A 22405-nucleotide genomic window follows, 5' to 3' on the forward strand; every position below is an offset into this window, starting at 1 on the left:
CTAGCTGTAACTGATGAATTGAATAAGAATGAAAAACATTTACCAGTGATGAACACTGTTCTCTCCAAGTCAAGTTCATAATTTACCATTTCCATCTCCAATCCATAAAGCACTATGTATCAGCTATTGTCTATATCCACAAACCCATTGAAATACCCATGTACCCAGAGACAACTTTTAATTAAAAACTACCACCCTTTACCATGCTAGTCAGCTTAATTAATTATAGGTGATTTATTATTAAAATTAACAGGACGAGAATGAAAAAAAAAATTATTACTATTTCATATTTCAAATGTAACACCACACTTGTAGAATGTTGTAACTTGCTAACAGAAGTTAGTATAGAATGATATTTATATTTCTTATTCAAGATGCTTTTAGGTGACCTAGGGAACAAGAAAGTAATATACTTCTTATCCTAGTTGCTTGTATATATACATTATTTTGCTTTCAAATGAATTCTGGTTTAGTAAGAGAGAATGGGTGCTAATTGATTCTCATTTTTATTTTCACAAAAAATGTACTTGTACATGATTTTTTTATATATTTTAGATTAAAATGTTATAGTTACTGTAAAATTGACTCCCATATCCAATATAAAATTTTATTTAATTGATCTCTATTCACATTTGATCCTTATAATTTGAAGAATAATTATATCATTCCCCTCACCCCTGTCCCCCCATTTATCCCCAACTCTCTTTCTCCAAATTAACTTCTTTAACTGTCTTTTATCGTCTCATTAATTCCACTAATAATTTCAATTTATTCCCGCATTAATTACTATCCTTTAATAACAATCACCACATTAATTATACTATCCTTTTAATAACAATCACGCATTAATTATACTGTCCTCTAATAACAATCCCCGTATTAATTATATTGTCCTTAAATAACAATCCTCGCTAATAATTATTTATCTGTTTATTGATGTTCAAAAAAGTATGTATCATTGTTCTGACAAGTATTTATCATTATGTCTCAGAAGTATTTATCATTATCTCTGATATGATAATACTTTGATTTGATTCAACATTACTTATTGACAAGTTCAAGAACAAAGTTCAAGAAAGTATTTATCATTATTCTGACAAGTATTTAACATTATATCTGAGAAATATTTATCATTGTCTTTGACGTACATATGTTTTACTGAAAATTATAATTATGTCTGAGAAATATTTATTCATGTAACATAAAATATTTATCATTGCTTCTGAGAAGTATTTATCGTTGTCTTTGACATACATATATTTTTACTGAAAATTGCAATTTAAAGTTGATAAAAATTGATAACAAGAAATTATTAAAAAAAATAACGTTATATGGTTTAAATTATTTATATGAAAAATATACATTAAACTTCCGTTGGGCCGATTATTATATATGAATTCATATAAAACCATTAATTCATGCAACATATATACATATTGTCTTTTGTATACATGCAATTCCATGTTATCCACATAACATATACTCCTCAAGATCTAATACAATGTTTGTATAGAAGTTATGTCCTTACCACTTAGTAACTATGTGATCAAGCTTTGGTCCAAAATTCGTAAAGTTGGGCTCATGTTGCCAAAACGCTTGGTTAGGTTCTAGTTTGGATCAAAATTTCAGTTAAAATTAAAATTCTCAGTTAAAATTTTCATCCAAAATTATAAGAAAATATTTATGTCTGAGAAGTATTTATCTATGTAACATAAAATATTTATCATTATACTTGAGAAGTATTTATCATTGATATTTTACTAAAAGTTGCAGTTATGTCTGAGAAATATTTATCCATGTAACATAAAATATTTATGCATGTAATATAAAATATTTATCATTATGTCTGAGAAGTATTTATTATTGATGTTTTACTGAAAGTTACAATTATGTTTGAGAAGTATTTATCCATGTAACATAAAATATTTATCATTATGTCTGAGAAGTATTTATCATTGGGTGAGGGGATTGTTTATTTAAAGATCCCCAGTTGTGCAGGGACAATCCAAAAAAAAAAAATTTTGTGCAGGGATAACTGACAAGTATTTATGAGGGGATTGTTTATTTAATGATCCCTAGTTGTGCGGGGACGATTAAAAAAAGAACATTTTGTGCGGGGACAATTGATGAATTGATTTATTCTTTTATAAATAGATATCATTGCATAGGGATTAATACTTTACAAATTCTAGATAAAATACTTTGATGCTTCAAGTTAAATACTAACAGTTTACGAAACGCTTATTAATGACTCAGCAGTTCCCCCATAATTTTTTTGATAGTTTGTGTGAGGTTTTTTGTGGAGATTGTTATGAGGATCCTAATTTGAAAGTGTGACTACGACCCTACATATACCAGTAAATTGATTTACCCCCTCCTACCAGCGAAAAATAAGGAAAGAAACAACCTAAAATCTACAAAATCCAAAGCAAAATCCGGATTTAAAAAAAGAAAAAGTTGAAATATATTGAAAATCCCACTCAAGTTCCTCCAGTGTTTCAAAAATTATGAAGTTTGATCTGATGGAAGATTGTGTAACAGAGTAGATTACCAAACTTGATTATATGCCTTGGACCAGAGAAAAGATATAGTCCATAAATAGACTAAAGAGGAGAAGGTAGCTGGCGAGAGATTGGAGGAGGGAGAGGGGAGAACGTGCAATGAGAAGTCTTAAGAAACCACCATAACTGTTTTAGGTAGGAAACCACTAGTAACATAGAAGAAGAAAGCTTACATCAGATAATTTTAATTGTCTATCTTCAACATACTAAAAAAAGATAAAATACAAACAGAAAGATTAAATTCATCAGATAAACATGAAATAAAATCAGATTATGTTCAAAACTGTCTTCTCCCTGCCATGGTAATGAATGATCTTCTTTTTTTTTTCTTTATATATCTCCATTCTTATATTATGCACGTAGTTGTCTTGATCCGCCAACGGCTTAGATTGAATAATAAATTTTCGAATTGAATATCAACCCTCCAATCACGTAATATGCCTTATTTTGATTAAATATATTTATTTTATGTGTAGAAGTCTAAGGTTAGTTAAAAACATACTCGCCACATAAATTACTGCATGGTTTGTCACATTAAAATTGAATGAATCTCTAATGATCCGTTTCCTCATTTCTCCTTACAGCTATCTTTGATTCTTGCAATCAAATTATTTACTTATTTCTCCATTTTCTCTGTTTCATTTCTCCTCTTTCTCTATAGTTTTGACAATGAAAATGAAAACAATCATATCATTTTAGATTTTGTTTATAACTATTATATCTTTGTGAATAGATAAATAACAAATCTTGTGCTGATGTCATGTCTTTCTGATTTGAAGAGAAAATAAAGAATACCTAAAACCTTCGTGTAAATTATTTTCATCCTATGGTGAGCAAGTATTTTATTGACAATTTTAGATCAATGTCATCCTTAAGTAAGACAACTTTTACAAAAAAAAATTAGGAGAAATTAATTGCATTCGTATAAATTCTGGGCTATTACAACTAAAAGCACAAATTCATACACATATATTCAAGTTTAACTCAACTCCTCGGAAGTTTCTCCTAGAACCTAGCTTACCAGTATGTATGCATATTTAAATCCTGATCACTTTATATTAGTTGGCTAAATGTACCTCCTTTTATTTAGAAATTGCATTTTTTACATATGCCTAGATATGCAAAAGCTTTTGTTCTGGAGAATATCTAAAACTTTCATGTAGAGAAATGATATGTAGAGAAATTTCCATTGTTAAAATAATTTTCATTAAAAATAAATATGTAGAGAAAATTCTTATTTGAATCATTTAATCATATATTTTCTAATCTTGTCTCTTTACATATCATTTCTCCTCTAAATTGTTTAATGTCATGTTTTGCTTGTGGAGAAAAATAGATATTAAATCGCAATAATACTTTAATAATTTGTTTCATGTTATATTTGATCTGTTTTTTTTTTCATTTGTTGTTGTTTCTTTTATTGTTATTTATTATTTGAATTCCGTTTTTCTTTATTTATGTCTTTTATTTTCATTTAATTTTTTTATTTTGTGTGAATGTCAAATAAAAAGATCTTTTCATATTCTATTCAATATTATAATATGTCCCCGTTACAACGCACAGACACAATACTAGTGTGTATATATATATATATGTTTTTTTTGCAGGTTGATATGACGTGTTGTCTTATTTGCTGCCCTATTATGAGTAGGTTTCGACTATTAAATGTGTATTCAAATTTCAAAGATATTATAATTTTTTTATAAATACACAAGTAAAGAATTTTTCAATATATACACAGTTTGAGAACTGGCGGGGGCAAAAGAATACGAATCCATATCGTCCCAGGTAAAGGATTGAGTACAATATGAGTTGGTGAACTCCCAGTCGACCAATTGAGCAATTGAAATTCAATGTTTATTTAGATATAGAAACTTGTTTTTGAGATTTATGCTACAGTTAAAAAACAATCTAAATTTAATAATTTTGTATATGGTATCTGAAGTTATTCGAATTCAAAGAATATTGGGTCATTGGTGTCTGCGTCCGAATTGTTGACTACGCGGCACGCATGCACAGCCCTTCATGGTTGTATTATAGCTTGAATCGAGGACTGCTAATGAAGGAATGCGTATCCTGTATATTAACTCAAAAGGGAATCTTTTGAGTTAATGTATCAACCGTCTGATTTTAAACGGAACTAATTCACCACCTGCTTATAACATAAGGGGTCCTTCAATATTAGTGCAGATTTAGTCTGCATTAATTTTAAAACATATTGGATAGTTGATTTTAGTGTAGATCTAGTCTCTTTTGAGTTAATGCAGAGGATACGATTTCCTAATGAGCCGAGTTGGCTCATGAGTCAATGAGTTGAACAGCTCAATATTTTATATTGAGTCGGGCTCTAAACTGAAAAAAAATCTGAATTTGACTCGGACTCAAATTTATTGTTTGAACAAAGTCGAATTTAGGTCGAGCCAAGCCAGCTCATGAGTCCATCGAGTCTTCTCTTTCGCTCTCTCGCCTCTGTCGCTGAGTAAAGTGAGATGGAAGGGAAGGTGATCAGCAGATGGACTCAAGTTTGACCTCTGTCAGATCTGCAGCTAAGTTAAATCACACACAGAGAATTACAAATCACTGAACTTGACCCAAGCTCAGTAATGGACTTTGTTCCGTCTTTTACTCGGGATCTTTATTAGTTGAACGAGGTAGAAATATATATTATATCCATCTATATTTTTGACTCCGCTGAATGTCAGAGAGATGTATGGAGTGAAAGTATTCATCAATTTTATGAAGAGAGGAGGCAATTGGAGAAAACAGTCATTATTCATCATTTTTATTGGAATTACATAAAAGTTAAGAGTGATTGAGGACAGACAAACAGTAGGATCGTAATAAAAACCATTAGAAATAGAAGTCACGTGCTTTTGTGAAGATTTTAAAAAAAGAAATATAATTCACATGAGCCCATCGTGTCTGAGCCAAGTCAAGTATTCACATGGACTGAGCCGAGTCGGACTTTTTCTTTTAAAACCGAGCCGAGCTGGATCTAAGCTGTTATGCTTCTCTCATTGAGTTCGAGCTGGGTCTGAGCTAAGCCAAGCTCTTTAGCAGGCCTAATTATAGAGAGGCATGCGGAGTGCGAATCTTGAAGCGAAGCCCTCAATCTAGTGCGACGCTCAACCTTTGGATGCAACGACGCACTGGATTATGTTCCTTTGGTGTTCTTGCAGCCGAAATTTTTATTTTTTCTATATTAACACAAAAAATAAATCAAAACACCCCATTTTAGTCAGAATTCGAAATTCGTCCTGGCTGCCAAACCATTTAGCAACCCAAAAAACTGGGGGCTGCTAATTAGCCCTGCGGCCCCAATCTAGAGGCCTTCAAATAAAATGAGAAAAGGTTTTTGTCCACCATTTGTCCACAACCTTATCCATTCTCATCTAACTGTCTTTTTACAGTATACAAGATTCAATTGAAAATTTACAGTATTATTTGAAAAGTTTACAGTATACGAGATTCAATTTTACAGTATGCAAGATTCAATTGAAAATTCTACTGTATACAAGATTTAATTTTTACAGTATACAAGATTCAATTGAAAATTCTACTGTATATAAGATTCAATTTTACAGTTCTGCTGATTCAATTTTACAGTATACAAGATTTAATTTGTAAATTTTACTGTGTAGAAGATTCAATTTTACAGTATACAAGATTCAATTGAAAATTTTACTGTATACAAGATTCAATTTTACAGTATACAAGATTCAATTTTACAGTATACAAGATTCAACCCAGTGCGGATGCTAATAATTAACTCTAACTGCCAATAACTTTCTATAACTGTAATTTCCGAAAGTATAGTTTGAAAGTACATTTATTTTGTCTTGTTGTGCAAGTTGTAATCTTTTTTCTAACTATCATGGGACCACTTCAAATAGTTGCTGGATGTTTTTGTGATTAACTAATATATTTTATGTGATATATTGTATACTTATACAGCATGTAAAAGTAATTTTACAGTATTCGCGCAAGTCAAAGCTGTGGACAAATGGTGGACACAAAGCTGTGGACAATTAGACGCTTCCAACCTTATCCATTCTCATCTAACTGTCTTTTTACAGTATACAAGATTCAATTGAAAATTTACAGTATTATTTGAAAAGTTTACAGTATACGAGATTCAATTTTACAGTATGCAAGATTCAATTGAAAATTCTACTGTATACAAGATTTAATTTTTACAGTATACAAGATTCAATTGAAAATTCTACTGTATATAAGATTCAATTTTACAGTTCTGCTGATTCAATTTTACAGTATACAAGATTTAATTTGTAAATTTTACTGTGTAGAAGATTCAATTTTACAGTATACAAGATTCAATTGAAAATTTTACTGTATACAAGATTCAATTTTACAGTATACAAGATTCAATTTTACAGTATACAAGATTCAACCCAGTGCGGATGCTAATAATTAACTCTAACTGCCAATAACTTTCTATAACTGTAATTTCCGAAAGTATAGTTTGAAAGTACATTTATTTTGTCTTGTTGTGCAAGTTGTAATCTTTTTTCTAACTATCATGGGACCACTTCAAATAGTTGCTGGATGTTTTTGTGATTAACTAATATATTTTATGTGATATATTGTATACTTATACAGCATGTAAAAGTAATTTTACAGTATTCGCGCAAGTCAAAGCTGTGGACAAATGGTGGACACAAAGCTGTGGACAATTAGACGCTTCCAATAAAATAGCAGTCTTTTTTTTGACAGAAATTTTATTAACAAAATAATAAAAATCATTTGGTTGAGTTGAAATCAGGACCACTTGAGTTGAGAAAAAAAATTGAAAGAACTAAAAAACAAAAACTCATTAAACCTTCCTTGTTCTCTGTGTCCAAAAAAGAAAAAGAAAAAAGAAAGAGATCGCTATATTTTATTTAAAGATCTCTAGACTAAGACCGCAGAGTCAATTGAAGTCCCGAGATTTTGAGGCCACTAAAATACCAGCAGCCCTTCTCCGCAGGATGTTGTAATATTTTGAGGAAAAATGATAAATTTTTATACCGAGCAAAGTCTGGGAGATATTGTTCGAAAACAAAATTAGCATTTATATTATTGTAGCTAAAAGTGGAGTGGTTGCACCTAACCAGCCCACCAATTCCGAATATATCCTCCTCAACATTTTATTTTACACCACAAACTATAAGTCTATATACCTTCATTTGATTTAAAATAAGAGAAAATTTCATGTATATCCCTCAAAAATTTAAAAATTACATATTTCCCCTCTCAACTTTATAATATCATATTTACCCTTCAAAAATAAAAAAAATCACCAATTTTCTCATTTTATTATCTATGCTATTAAAACTCATTCTAAATTTATAAAATATCAATTATGCCCTTTCCCTCCTCTTCTTCTCTTCCCATGCAACTCTCATCTTCATTGGATATTATAAATTAGTTCGAGCAAGAACAACCAAAAAGAAATAAAAAGAAAAGCATCAAATGCACCGCTAACAATCACACTTCTCATTGATTTAAAATGAGATTCCAAACTTATGTTAAGGGAACATCTGTTAAAAAAATATAACTAAAGTGTCGCGGTTGAGCAAAATTGATCTAATAATCATACGTACTAACCCAAGATCGAAAGGGACTCATTTGTTCATTCAGCTTGTCAACTCGTGCTTGCATTGCTTCTCTTCCCTTAGTTCTTATATCATCAGTGTGATAAAACAAATTTAAAATCCCTTAGTTCTTATATCACTAGACTCCTATCATTCTAATCAAGCAAGAATGATCAATTTACGTTCACAGGATGCACCTATCTCTGTGCATTTTTAGTTTGGTTTAGCTGTATGTTTTCACATACAATATTGTCTAATTTTATGTAGCAACTACCTTGTAAGTTTTTATATCAATACAAGTGCCTACGGGCTTTCAACAAACAAACAATTTTTTTTTGAAATGACACAGGTGTTACTTGTGTAAATATAAAGTTGAGAAAACAAACATATACTTGGGCAATGAATATGTACTCGATAAAAGTAACAAGAAAAGAAAAGAAAAAATAAACTATTCCAAGAATTATAGTACATAAGTGGTTGAGTTTGAACTCCAAACAGAGGATGTATTATATATCTAGTATATGAGTAAATTTTTAGATGCAAAATGCATCAATAATTCCAATAACTCCCTTCTTGTGCTGCAGTGCACAAATAAATAGTATAACCTTGTTTTAGTTCTATTAAAAGTGAGATTTGCAGGGAAGAGGAGAAGGAAAGGAAAAAGGCCGATTTTTTTAAAAATACCCAAAAAAAATAATTATTTTATTAATAATAACCAGGTTTTGGATGGAATTTTAAAAATACCCAGGCCGCAGATTTTTTCTGCGCCCGGGAATTTTTATTCTGGGCCGCAGAAAAAATTTGCGCCCCGAAAATTTTTTTTTTTTTTTTTTTTAGAATTTTTTATTCCGAGCGCAGATTTTTTTTGCGGCCCGGATTTTTTTTTTTTTTTTTAGAGTTTGGAGAAAAAAATCCATCATGTATATGTATGTATATGTATATGTATGTATATGTATATGTATATGTATCTGTATCTGTATCTGTATATGTATATGTATATGTATATGTATATGTATATGTATATGTATATGTATATGTATATGTATATGTATATGTATATGTATATGTATATGTATATGTATATGTATATGTATATGTATATGTATATGTATATGTATATGTATATGTATATGTATATGTATATGTATATGTATATGTATATGTATATGTATATGTATATGTATATGTATATGTATATGTATATGTATATGTATATGTATATGTATATGTATATGTATATGTATATGTATATGTATATGTATATGTATATGTATATGTATATGTATATGTATGTATATGTATGTATATGTATGTATATGTATATGTATATATGTGTATATAATATATGTATATGTATATAATATTTATGTTTATGTATATGTATATAATATTTATGTTTATGTATATGTATATGTAGATGTATATGTATATTTTTTTTTTTTTTTAGAGTTTGAAGAAAGAAAATATCCATGATCTGATTTTTTTTAATAATATATGTGTATGTATATATAATATAATATGTGTATAATATATGTATATGTATATATGTGTATATAATATATGTATATATGTGTATATAATATATGTATATGTATATATGTGTATATAATATATGTATATATGTGTATATAATATATGTATATATGTGTATATATGTGTATACATATACATAAACACAAATATTATATACATATACATATACATATACATATACATATACATATACATATACATATACATATACATATACATATACATATACATATACATATACATATACATATACATATACATATACATATACATATACATATACATATACATATACATATACATATACATATACATATACATATACATAAATATTATATACATATATATGTAGAGGAGGGATCAAGTTACAACATTTTTTGAGTTACAACAAGTTACAACAAAGCATTATTTACATTTTCAAAGTCCAAATCGTCGATCCAAACCATTAGATGTGATCTCTACAATAAAATCTGCTTGGAGACCAAATTTTACATTTTTTGAAATTTTTTTACTATTTATTAAGGTGGGTACAAAAACTAGTCAAATTCATACCATTGAATTTTGTACCCATCTTAATAAATAGTAAAAAAATTTCAAAAAAATGTAAAATTTGGTCTCCAAGCAGATTTTATTGTAGAGATCACATCTAACGGTTTGGATCGACGATTTGGACTTTGAAAATGTAAATAATACTTGTTGTAACTTGTTGTAACTCAAAAAATGTTGTAACTTGATCCCTCCTCATATATGTATATATATATGTATATTTATATATACATATATTTGTATATTTATATATACATACATATACATATACATATATATACATATACATATACACATATACATATACATATACATATACATATACATACATATACATATACATACATATACATATACACATACACATACACATACACATACACATACATATACATATACATATACATATACATACATATACATATACATACACATACATATATATACATATACATATACATATACATACATATACATATACATAATGGATTTTTTTTTCTCCAAACTCTAAAAAAAAAAAAAAAAAAAATGCGGGCCGCAGAAAAAATCTGCGCTCGGAATAAAAAATTCTAAAAAAAAAAAAAAAAAAAAAATTTCGGGGCGCAAATTTTTTCTGCGGCCCGGAATAAAAGTTCCCGGGCGCAGAAAAAATCTGCGACCTGGGTATTTTTAAAATTTCATCCCAAACCTGGTTATTATTAATAAAATAATTATTTTTTGGGATATTTTAAAAAAAATCGGGGAAAAAGGGATGGGTATAACTAATATTTTATAAATTTAAAATGAGTTTTAATAGAAAAGATATTGAAATGGGTAAATTTGTAAGTTTTTGAAGTTTGGAAGGGTAAATGTGATATTATAAAGTTTAGATTGGAGAATGCATAATTTTGAAGTTTTTGAGGGGTATTCATGAAATTTTCCCTTGAAAGAAAAAACAGATGAACGCGCAAACGGCGCCTCTGGTCTCGCTTCGCAAAAAAATTCGGCGTTCTAGAAATCACTCGACACTCGACACTCGACAGCAACATTTCCTTTTCCGAGCACATCTTGATTTTACGACGGAAAGTCTCGATCAAAGAGACGAACGGCTACGATCTAGTCAACCAGCGAATCCATATCCTGAGCCGTTAATATTCGTGCCAAGATAGATCGGACGGTCTGAATCCAAATGCAAATATTCTGTTACTTTAGTGATATGAATTCGTCAACCAGCTGCTTGAAGGTAACGAATAACGATCCATCTGAGACCGTCCGATCTCATCAAAGAAGAAATTGTCTACGTCACGCGGAGAGCAAGAGAAATCCCGACAAAAAAATTAAGCATCAGGTGAATTTTGCTAGAAATTAAATCTGCTGCGATTCTTTGGAATCGCAAGCACCCTGCAATTCTACATCCACCCTTTCATTTGTTTTGAGATCCGTGTAGAGAAAACAACTACTATTGAGATTCGTGCATTCTAAGACATGGTGGGATTTGGAATTGCAGGGAACCAGAATCTGGGATTTAGAATTACAGGGAACCTTCTTTTGAATCGCTTCGCAGCAGATTTATTTCCAATTTGCTACAAGACGTGCTAACGATTAGAAATTTAACCAATCACCTTGCCAGTTGCCACAACAACGCCATCAAACAACTCAAAGGGGGTTCCCACTTCCAAACCCAGAAGCGGAAGGAAGGAGAGAAATTTGTTGGATCCGATCCACCATGTTGATGCTGATAAACTGCTCCGGCTGTCGTACCGCGCTACAGCTCCCCCATGGTGCGACCTCGATCAGGTGTGCTCTCTGCCAGGCTGTCACCTATGTAGCGGACCCCCGCAACGCCCCTTCGCCTCCGGCTCAGGCCTTGGCGCCGCCTCCCGCGCCGACTGGGCCGTGGGGAGGACAACCGCCCCCACCGTCGGCACACGGGAAGAAACGAGCGGTGATATGCGGTATATCGTACCGATACTCGCGACACGAGCTGAAGGGGTGTCTTAACGATGCTAAGTGCATGAAGTACATGCTAATGAACCGATTCCATTTTCCCGAGTCGTCTATTATTATGCTAACAGGTGATTTAACGAGTTGAACTAGTAACTTCTTAGTTCGTTCGGTACAATAATATGATTTTACCAGGATAAATTGTTATTGTAAGAAAATTAGATGAGATCAAGTTGCCTTTTATTATAAGAAAAAAGAGGGCTGGACTGCTCTTGTTTGAAAGAAAAGGCTAGCTCCATCTTTTTTTTTAATCATATTCTCACTGGGAGACTCAAGTAATTAAATTGGAAATTAATTTATCCACTTCCTTGTTTTTGTAACACAATTGACAACAATGAAAGTGTACCTATTTTAAATTCATAAATTTCATCATATTGCTCCAATCAATAAACCATGTGTATTTTTTCACTCTAATCTTCAGTTATCTTGTTCAGGTACTACTGGATTCCTAGATCTGATCTAAACTCAGTAAATTCTTTGTACACATGCAGAAGAAGAAAGAGATCCATACAAAATCCCAACAAAGGCAAACATAAGGATGGCCATGTACTGGCTGGTGCAGGGCTGCCAGCCTGGCGATTCATTGGTGTTTCATTACTCTGGTCATGGATCACAGCAGAGGAATTACAATGGTGATGAGGCCGATGGGCAAGATGAGACCCTTTGTCCTTTGGATTTTGAAACACAAGGCATGATTGTTGATGACGAGATCAATGCGACGATGGTGAGACCGCTTCCATTTGGGGTCAAGCTTCATGCTATTATTGATGCGTGCCATAGTGGAACGGTGCTTGATTTGCCTTTTCTCTGCCGCATGGACCGGTAATTGATTATATCATTTCTGAGAGAGTTGTTATAATCTTGAGTTTTTCACTGCCAAAACTCATGCTAAACATTGACAAAAATGTAATCTGCTCCCTCCCAGTTGTTTATTACATAATATTGGAAGCATATCCAATATATTATTTTCTAAACAATACCTTGTTTGTGTAATAGAATCTAACATGATGTAGCCTTGCTAGCATGCTTGAACATACCACTTAGGAGATTCTACTTGTCTGTAATCTATCTCATACCTTGTAATCTATGTGGGTAAAACCTCAGTATAATTGGATTGGCGTGAAATCTTGGCTGATGCAGGATCAAAAGCAAGCATGATAATCATTTCAGTTGACTGATAGGTTGAAATTGTGTTGGTGCAGGAATGGCCATTATGTGTGGGAAGATCACCGGCCACGGTCGGGGGTATGGACGGGCACGAGTGGCGGTGAAGCCATCTCATTTAGTGGCTGTGATGATCACCAAACCTCTGCTGATACTGCCGTACTTTTCTGGTCCCTTTCCTTGCACTATTTTTATCACCATGCAACTTTTGAAAGAACATTGAATTTCAGACGAGGCTGTCCTTAATTGATATAGCATTCATGATATCTCTCTGGTTGCTTTTGCAAATCGCACCCTATTGTTTACCACATTTGCAAATATACCCAGTGTTTTCAATGCAACCGGTCTGATATGCATAAAACTTCTAAATCAAGATCAAATGGAGCAAGATGCAATTCCATGATTTTAATTCAAATAAATCACATCACAGGCTAGGCTTACTTGACTTGATTTCATCTCATTTTGGGCTGGAAAAGGACAAGATGAGGGATTATTATGGGTAAGGGAATAATTGTTGAGTCTTGATGGAGTGTATTATTTCCATCAGATAAATTTAACAGTTGTTATTTTTACTGCTCAGAACTGAAGTAAGATTATATATTGGGAGATGAGAATATACCAGGCAGGTATTTCGAAAGATATCTTTAATTATCTGCAAGTAGCTTGCTCTTTTGCATCTTGCTGTGCTTATTGCCCTTCTGTTTCCATTATGAAATCAAACATTTGATTCTTACTATTTGAAATAACAAAAACTATCAGGCTCTTTCAAAGGTAACTTCGACAGGGGCGATGACTTTCAGCTTCATTCAAGCAATTGAGCGAAGCCAAGGGATGATGACCTATGGCAGCATCCTGACCTCCATGCGTGCTGTCATAAGAAGCACAGGTGACTCAGTAGGCGGCGGCAGCGGCGGCGGCTCTGTCACGTCTCTCCTCACAATGCTTCTCACAGGTGGCAGCGGAGGTGGCTTGAAACAGGTACATTGAAAACATTAGAGCATATGAGATCTGACCAGCATATCCAAAATTTATGATAAAATGACAATCATAAATTGGAAAAGTCATATCCATGAGAAAACATCATAAAATACAAATTTAGATTTTATTTAAAACATGAAGTGTGACCTAATTTGGCAATACTTTGGGACTGCTTGGCAAAAATCATTTCTCAATGACTAATATAAATCTGAAATTCTTTAATGGCTTTGGAACACAATTGCACTTAAAGAGTAATACACACTCTGACCGAAGCTCTTTAGTTGTCCAGATTGGTCTGGTGTCTTACCAGTGTGGTTGTTTTCTTTTTGCCATATGTACATATTTAAACATTGATTGAAATGAAATGAAATGGACCCAAGACGAACTGAGGATGAATTTGTTGATTCCCGTCTTTCTTTTCTTTATTGCTTTGATCAATCTTTGTTTGCTTAAACAGTTGATTATATTTTCCAGGAACCACAGCTGACTGCTCATGAGACGTTTGATGTCTACGCAAAACCCTTCTCTCTTTGAAAGTTTCTCCACAATAATTTCTCGTACATTATTTTATGCCGACATGGTATGACAGGGAGGCACCCGGGGAGCAATTCGTTACTTCATCCCTCCCTATTCGCTTTTAGTTGTTACATCTGTACATATTGAGGCGTTCCCTTATTCCTCATTTTTAAAAATAAACATGTGTGGACAATTTTCGATTAATTCTTTGACTGGTATTCTATCCCTCTAAATTTGAATTGCTCACACGCTTTCTATCCTTAAATACAGTCCGGATGATCTCAACATAGAATATAACAGGCAAAGGCAATATATAAAAGAATGGGTACTCATATGCCCTTATCTGATCCAGCATAACTTCACTACAAACATACATAATGATAATGCTTGACAAGATTTAGGGAACAGGGCTTTAAACTTTTTTTTTAATACAAATATGTTCATAACATAGCCAAACCAACGGGCCTACGAATCAGTCACTTCAATCTGATTTTATAGGCCCGTTGGTTATTTGAAGTGACTGATTTGTAGGCCCTTGACTAACTCATAAAAGTAGCATAAATCGAAACCGGACATCAAACCACCTCACACTCCTGATTGTGCGATAATAAATATTTTTGAACTTTTTTTCATTGAACAGAACGGTAACTAATTACCTACTACTACAAAGAAGAAAAAACTTATTCTATACTTGCAAGCTGCAGCATAGACACCCCAGTTGACAGCACATGCCTACTTGTCGATATAATGCAAACATTTGTATATAATAATAAAGTCAACATATTTTGATCCACACATTATAGGACCACAAGCCCAGTCATTTTGGTATGATCCTATAGACTTCTAAAACAATGCTACAAGCTTACAACTATTGCAGCCCCTATTTCATAAAAAATAATTATTACACCTAACTAAATGAATCCAAAATATAGCGTTAGTTCATGCTCGTGTAAGAAAACAGACTAGTAGAGGTAGCAAGGATTTCTGTACACAAGTACAACGACGGATGATAGTAAAAACAAAAAGGGATCAAGCAACTATTTGACCGCCAATAAGCGAATGTCTATTGATGATATAACACAAGCCACTAGATATAATACCTGCAATAAAAGATAACTATCACCAAAATCTACAGAGTAAAAACATGTTACAGACCAAAAGCCATCAGTGGCTCTCCGAAAGTTAGAACTATTTGTTTCTGTTTCAACTCATCAGACACTGTGGTTAGACCCCAACTCAGCACAGCATTTTCTCAACTCTTCCTTCTCAATTTTGTTATACGTCAGCCTAACAATTCACAATTTTTCCACATCAAAATAAACTGCATGTTAATCACTCGTGATTAACCCCAAGTGCCTTCCGTACGATACCTGCCTTACAATGTGTGAGCACAGTTGTATAAATAAATTTTTAATGTTGATAGTCTCCATTCATCGGGCATCAGAAAGTATTCCAAAATAGAACTCCGTGCTGACATCACGAGTAGATAAGCTGATTGGTTCAATGCTCGCAACAAAACACAGTGATCTACAAAAAAAAAAACAGCCAATTAGAGCATATTGAAACAAATCAAGGTTTCCACATGTGCCCTTTAAAAAAACATGAAGTGCGTGTTTGGTCCCGTAGAATAAGTTGGAATTGGGTAGAATAAGGCAGAATAGTTGCCCAACATGATTGGAAATGCTTGGAATTGAGTGTTACAATGACAGAAGAAAAAGGTGGAATAGACAAGAAATTTGGCACTCAAAACCTCCCATTTCACAATCATGCCCCTATCCATCTATGTTTTTCAGGTGAGGGGGAATGCACTATTCTATATGTTAAATTGATGGAAATGCAATTGGGTAAATTCCACCAGCTTTGAAATCAGGGCAACTTCCACCTTTTTTAATATGAAATTTTTTTTAAATCTATTCTCACCGAATACCTACTAAAATATTGCGCATAACCCTAAAAATAAAAAACATCTGATTCGCACTAGATATCAAGAAAATTGACCAATACCATCTTGCCAATAATACATACAAACAGTGACAGAGGAGGCCTAGTGTGTACGCAAAGTATATAGATGATTGTTTTTCAATATTGATGCAACATAGGCATTGTCATGAACAAAAATAAATATCCTTCACAAGACTAGTAACCTATAGTACCTGATATAAGCATCAATTCTTTTAGTTTCTAGAGGAAGGGATCCAACTTCTTAGAACGCGCTGGGGGTGGCGGTTTGAAATCCTCCAACTGAAGGTTGGATCCAGCCCGAACATCATTCAAGAAAGAATCCCCTTTCTCAACCTTAATATATTCTAAAGTGCAACCAATAACATCCCCACCAAGACCAGCTTCAATCAGCAACCCTGGTTCCTCCCCACCTTCGCATACCAATCTCCCTATGTCCTCCAGAGACATCACATCCTCTGCTATAAATTTTGCAAAAAGCCTTCCGAGAAATTCCGGCGCTTTTGGTGCATCATTTACTGCATCTTCTAGAGTTGACAGTACAGTCTCTAGCCTGATAAGCAAGAAATGAAGAATTAGGAAGCAGCACAGCTTAAATCTAGTACCAGTCGGCTCAGGTTCATGCATGCACAAAAGAACACCAGACGAGTAACACGATTATTTCTAAGAATCAGATGGTGCAATTAACAGATGGTCTTAGCAAAAAATTAGACAACACGAAAGAGTGTGCAATGAGAGTAACAAATCAGATAATTTTCTTTCCTGCTTTGACATTCATTTTATTAGCGTGCCTGGAATTGTCAAGGATTATACATTTGCTAGATTATTCACCGTACTTCTCAGTACTAATATGCAAATAAAAAAGCATGCCAATACTGGATAGAATCACAGAACGGAAACACTATGTATGGATATAAAGGAGCAACGATGACTATACCCCTGCTGAAGCTGGGCCTGAGGAAAAAGGCCTCCACTGGGCTTGCAAAGGTTGACCAGAAGCTTATACAAAACATCCCTTTCCACTTCCTTTCTCTCAAATGAGTCTGAGACCCAGGTTGATATTATGCGGTGGTAAGAACCAGGTGACTTCAGCTCCTCTATGCACATTGCCACCTCCTTCTCGTCCTTTGCACTGTCATCAGAAGAATAAGTAGAAGCACGTGAGATGGGAGGCATGAAGGTTGTATTAGAAACAAAATTGCAACACCAGTTGAATGTCAGCTGTCATTAAAACATCAACAAAATAAGAAAAGAAAGAAAGAAAACATACCTATAGAACTCCCTTATAGCAGAAACTGATTTTTCCTTGATGACACTGTCTGGAAGGCTGGTACTACTTGGAGATGAAGCCACCAGCCCAGCTTGTCGATTAACCACAGGTGGAGCTGGCCTACTACCAGCTGAGAAATTACGATCCAATCCTCTCTGGCCCCAACCCAATGAAGGCCCGGTCCGCTCTTCTGGGCTCGCCATGCGCACACCCATCCCACCTTCTCTTGACCCATATCCGTACTCTGAACTTGTACCAGATCCAAACCCATTTGTTGGTCCTGACCCCATTCTATCTCCCATGGCACTACTGGCATTTGAAATGCCGGGCTGGTCACTGATAGACATATTTCGGCCGAGGCCTCCTTGTGGTCCCAAGGTGATAGACTCATCCCTGTTTACCCCTTGAGGAAGTGGCAGCGACAGATTCATATTTCTATTGTCGAAGTGGTATCTGTCCCCCCTATCCTCAAACCATACATCTTGCATGGCAAAACCACCACGGCCGGACTGAGGTGGGGCCATGCCACGTATACCAGGTTGCTGAGAAACAGGAGAAACTAAACCCATCTGAGGGCCCCTTCTCATGGGGGGGTTATTCATGACAAGCCCACCGCGCGACAGCCGGGTTGATTGGGCCTGGTGCTCCTGGGCAGCATCCCGGTGCACTTCCTCAATCTTCTTAGGCCCCTCAACCTTGCGCCGCTGCTGCCACTTATTCCTTCTTAAATCAATTGCGTCTTTTAACATAAAGCGTACATGAGAGGAGTACCTTTGGTTTGTTGATAGATTGGCCATGATGTCAAAGTATGCATCCATGTGTTCCTTGGCTTTTGGATGATCTATCATTTCACCAATTGTGCTCATGAGTGTGCAGAGCGCCTCTGTGTCGTCTTCATCAGGGCTTTGGGTCGGCCCCAACAGCCTTTTAATGCACTCATGCATGATCCGTTCAGTTACCATCCTTTTCTTATACAGTTCACCAATCAGTCGAATATTACCTAACATGCGTCTCCTGACCTTTACCCTCTTCTCTTCTCTCTGCTCAGGGATTTGTTTAACCTCCCCCTCTTCTTCAGTTTTCTCGGCCTCTGCTTCCTCACGTTCACCTCTTTCAAACTCCTCCTGGCACTTGTTCAACAATAACCTCTTAAAGGTAATCTTTTCATTATCTTCACTAAAATCTGGCAAGACATTCGCCAGATGCGAGCAGAGATTTGCATACATCTCACAGAATGCCGGTTCCATTAACGCCTTGTCAAAAATCTGAGAAGTAACCCCAGCTAGTGTATCAGGGCTGTCTATATTCATCGCTTTAACCTGCTTAAATAGCTCCTCCATGCACATTGCCACCTCCTTCTCGTCCTTTGCACTGTCATCAGAAGAATAAGTAGAAGCACGTGAGATGGAAGGCATGAAGGTTGTATTAGAAACAAAATTGCAACACCAGTTGAATGTCAGCGGTCATTTAAACATCAACAAAATAAGAAAAGAAAGAAAGAAAACAAACCTATAGAACTCCGATTTTTCCTTGATGACACTGTCTGGAGGGCTGGTACTACTTGGAGATGAAGCCACCAGCCCAGCTCGTTGATTAACCATAGGTGGAGCTGGCCTACTACCAGCTGAGAAATTACGATCCAATCCTCTCTGGCCCCAACCCAATGGAGGCCCGGTCCGCTCTTCTGGGCTCGCCATGCGCACACCCATCCCACCTTCTCTTGACCCATATCCGTACTCTGAACTTGTACCAGATCCAAACTCATTTGTTGATCCTGACCCCATTCTATCTCCCATGGCACTACTGGAATTTGAAATGCCGGGCTGGCCTCTGATAGACATATTCCGGCCGAGGCCTCCTTGTGGTCCTTTTTGTCTCCTCCTGAGTATCTGTGAGGCCGCTTCTATGATCAGATCCTCCTCTGACAACCCCACACCAGCTTCTTCCTCTTCCTCTGCAACTATCAGATTTGTCCAGTTGCCTCCTCTTCCACCTCTTCGGCTCCCACGGCTGCATCTGCGGTTCTCAGACTGCCCTCTACCACCTGCATCTCTCTCCTTTGGTGGCTTAAGACAAGCCTTGATCAGATGACCTGTTTCTCCGTAGTTATAGTACCTGCAAGTCTCCCCCTGGACACCTGTCATACCTGAGCTCGAGGCGGCTAAAGCTGATCGCGCACCTGGAGGTCCACTCGACTCAGCATGTATCCTCATCCGACTCTCCTCCTGCATCATCACAGCAATGGTCTCATCCAATGAAGGGATCTTCGTCTGGGCTAGGAGAACTGATCTCCTCTGATCAAAGGCCGAGTTCAGATGAGCCAAAAACTGCATAGTCCTCATCTGTGCAAGAAGCTCCCCTTTCTTGCAGCTCGGATCACTACAGCTCGACATCTGTGAGAAGTGATCAAGCTCTACCCACAGCATCTTCAGATCTAAGGAGTAATCCTGAATCGATCTATCACCCTGCACCACAGCCTCTATCTTTTGCTGAATCTGGAACACCCTCATGTTGTTCTCAGTCCCACCATAGGTTCTCTTCAGCTTCGCCCAGATGTCCCTCACATGTCGAATGCCATCTACTGAAGAGGCGATCAATTGTTTCATTGAGTTGAGTATCCAAGCGTAGAGGAAGGCATGTGTGGTCCTCCACTCATCGACCAGAGTAGTACCACTCGCTGGTTCATCCCCTGTCAGATACCCCTCGAGCTTCCTCTCCACTAGAGCAGTCTCGATCTGATGCGACCAACTCAGATATGTGGCCGGTCCATCAAGCTTAGGTTCCACAGGTGGGAGATCTAGCTTCACCTGCGGTGGATCACGTGCCAAGGTATTGTTGGAGACACTAGCTCCCTGTATGAGCCCAACCAACACTTTTAGAACCTCAGGATCCACCTGTGTCAGTAACTCCAAACCCCCTTTACCTCCCGAACTCCCATCGTTTGTTGACATCTTCTCTGAAAAGGATCCAAGTCTCGATTACAAAGATCACACGCGACTTCCTTCTCTTCCTTGATCTGATCTTGCACCTTCAAGGCGGATCTAGATCATCTCCCTCCCTTCTTCTTTTTCTTGACCCGACCTTGATTTATCGCATCAAGATTCGATGTCAAACCCGATTGAGAATCCGATCCAAATCCAATTCTTGAGTATAGTGAGGTATAGGCCCCCCGGGTGGAGTTTTTGTCCAAAGCGCTTTGGACAAAATCTCATCCAAAGTCAGTTGTAAACTGTCCGATCTGTGTTAAAATTTACACGGATGGGTTAGATTTATAGAGCCATTTAAAATTATTAAGTTTTAAATATGTTGGTTATGAATGTTAAAGCAAATCAAACTGTAATACCCGGCTTCGCCTTAGATGAGATTATGTCCAAAGCCCTTTGGACTAAATCCAATTCCAGGCCCCCCACGTGCCGGCGAAACAACACAAAAAAAACTACCTTTTAGAGGTTGGCCGGCCTAGAAAGGAGGAAAACCGACCAAAGAGAAGAGCAAGAAGAGAGAGAAGTCGGCTGGTGGACAAGACGGAGCTACAGTGCTCGGCCGAGAGAAGAACGGCGGCTGGTGCTAGGCGGCGGCGCCGACCAGCGACGGCCTAGGCGGATGCTGGGCTGACAGGCGACGGTGGGCGGAGGTCCGCGACGGTGAGGCTGAGGCTGTTCTGTCTCTGTGCGGGAAGAGAGAGAAAAACGAAAAAAGAAAATAGAAAAAGCGGCTGTACCTCTCCTCATATTCTAGTTGAGTTAAAGTCATTCTCAAAAAAAAAAGTTGAGTTAAAGTCACTACTTGGGCCCTATTGCTACTCATCTCCGTGAAAGGAAAGAAAGGCATCTGATACTTGAGCCCTATTGCTACTTATCTCTGTGAAAGGAAAGAAAGGCATCTGATCTGCCGAGTTTTTTAAAAAGAGAAATTTATATATATCCCCATCAAAACTTCTCTTTTTAGATATACCCCATCACAACTCTAAATTTAGTTATATCCCCATCAAAACTAAATAGTTTTATTTATATCCCCATTTTTTCATTTAACCTCTTATAAATATTAATAAAATATATAAAAGTCTGTTTTGCCCTTCATCAAAATTACTGTGCTAATCTCTCATCTTTCTTTCCCGCTCCATTCTTTTCCTTGGCGCTGTCCCTTTCCCTCAATTCTTCTCCACTCCAATTGTTCATCTACAGTATGAACTTTTTCTTTCATTTTTCTAAATTCAAGAACAAATAATTTAGGGTAAATTTCGCTGGAGGTTACTAAACTTTGTTATTTGTCACGAATTGGTCACTCAACTTTGATTTGTC

The 22405-nt window shown here is 35.5% G+C and overlaps 2 protein-coding genes across 2 annotated transcripts; one reads left to right on the plus strand and one right to left on the minus strand.

The window, feature by feature from the left end:
• The first annotated feature begins 11830 nt into the window (after window positions 1–11830).
• On the plus strand, window positions 11831–15108 carry LOC144551707 (metacaspase-1-like). Its single transcript, XM_078299780.1, has 5 exons — window positions 11831–12288; window positions 12709–13039; window positions 13420–13540; window positions 14141–14359; window positions 14834–15108. Exons 1-5 carry the CDS (start codon window positions 11940–11942, stop codon window positions 14891–14893), a joined length of 1080 nt encoding a protein of 359 aa, XP_078155906.1. The 5' UTR covers window positions 11831–11939; the 3' UTR covers window positions 14894–15108.
• Window positions 15109–15963: 855 nt separating this feature from the next.
• Window positions 15964–21342, minus strand: LOC144551708 (eukaryotic translation initiation factor 4G-like). The gene is made up of 5 exons (XM_078299781.1): window positions 19614–21342; window positions 18105–19475; window positions 17772–17966; window positions 17029–17387; window positions 15964–16402 (listed from the first exon to the last, which is right to left on the minus strand). The coding sequence occupies exons 1-4, from the start codon at window positions 21053–21055 to the stop codon at window positions 17057–17059; spliced, it is 3339 nt and encodes a 1112-aa protein (XP_078155907.1). The 5' UTR covers window positions 21056–21342; the 3' UTR covers window positions 15964–16402; window positions 17029–17056.
• Window positions 21343–22405: the final 1063 nt, after the last annotated feature.

Source organism: Carex rostrata, chromosome 3, assembly GCF_964058835.1.
Source record: "Carex rostrata chromosome 3, lpCarRost1.2, whole genome shotgun sequence".
Lineage (NCBI taxonomy): Eukaryota > Viridiplantae > Streptophyta > Magnoliopsida > Poales > Cyperaceae > Carex > Carex rostrata.

Coding starts and splice junctions, on each gene's coding strand:
- LOC144551708 (XM_078299781.1), bottom strand. CDS start 21,055: ATGTCAACAAACGATGGGAGTTCGGGAGGTAAAGGGGGTTTGGAGTTA. Junction 19,476..19,613: donor GAAAAATCGGAGTTCTATAG/GTTTGTTTTCTT, acceptor TTCTGATGACAG/TGCAAAGGACGAGAAGGAGG. Junction 17,967..18,104: donor GCTATAAGGGAGTTCTATAG/GTATGTTTTCTT, acceptor TTCTGATGACAG/TGCAAAGGACGAGAAGGAGG.
- LOC144551707 (XM_078299780.1), top strand. CDS start 11,940: ATGTTGATGCTGATAAACTGCTCCGGCTGTCGTACCGCGCTACAGCTC. Junction 13,040..13,419: donor TTTCTCTGCCGCATGGACCG/GTAATTGATTAT, acceptor GTGTTGGTGCAG/GAATGGCCATTATGTGTGGG. Junction 14,360..14,833: donor GCGGAGGTGGCTTGAAACAG/GTACATTGAAAA, acceptor TATATTTTCCAG/GAACCACAGCTGACTGCTCA.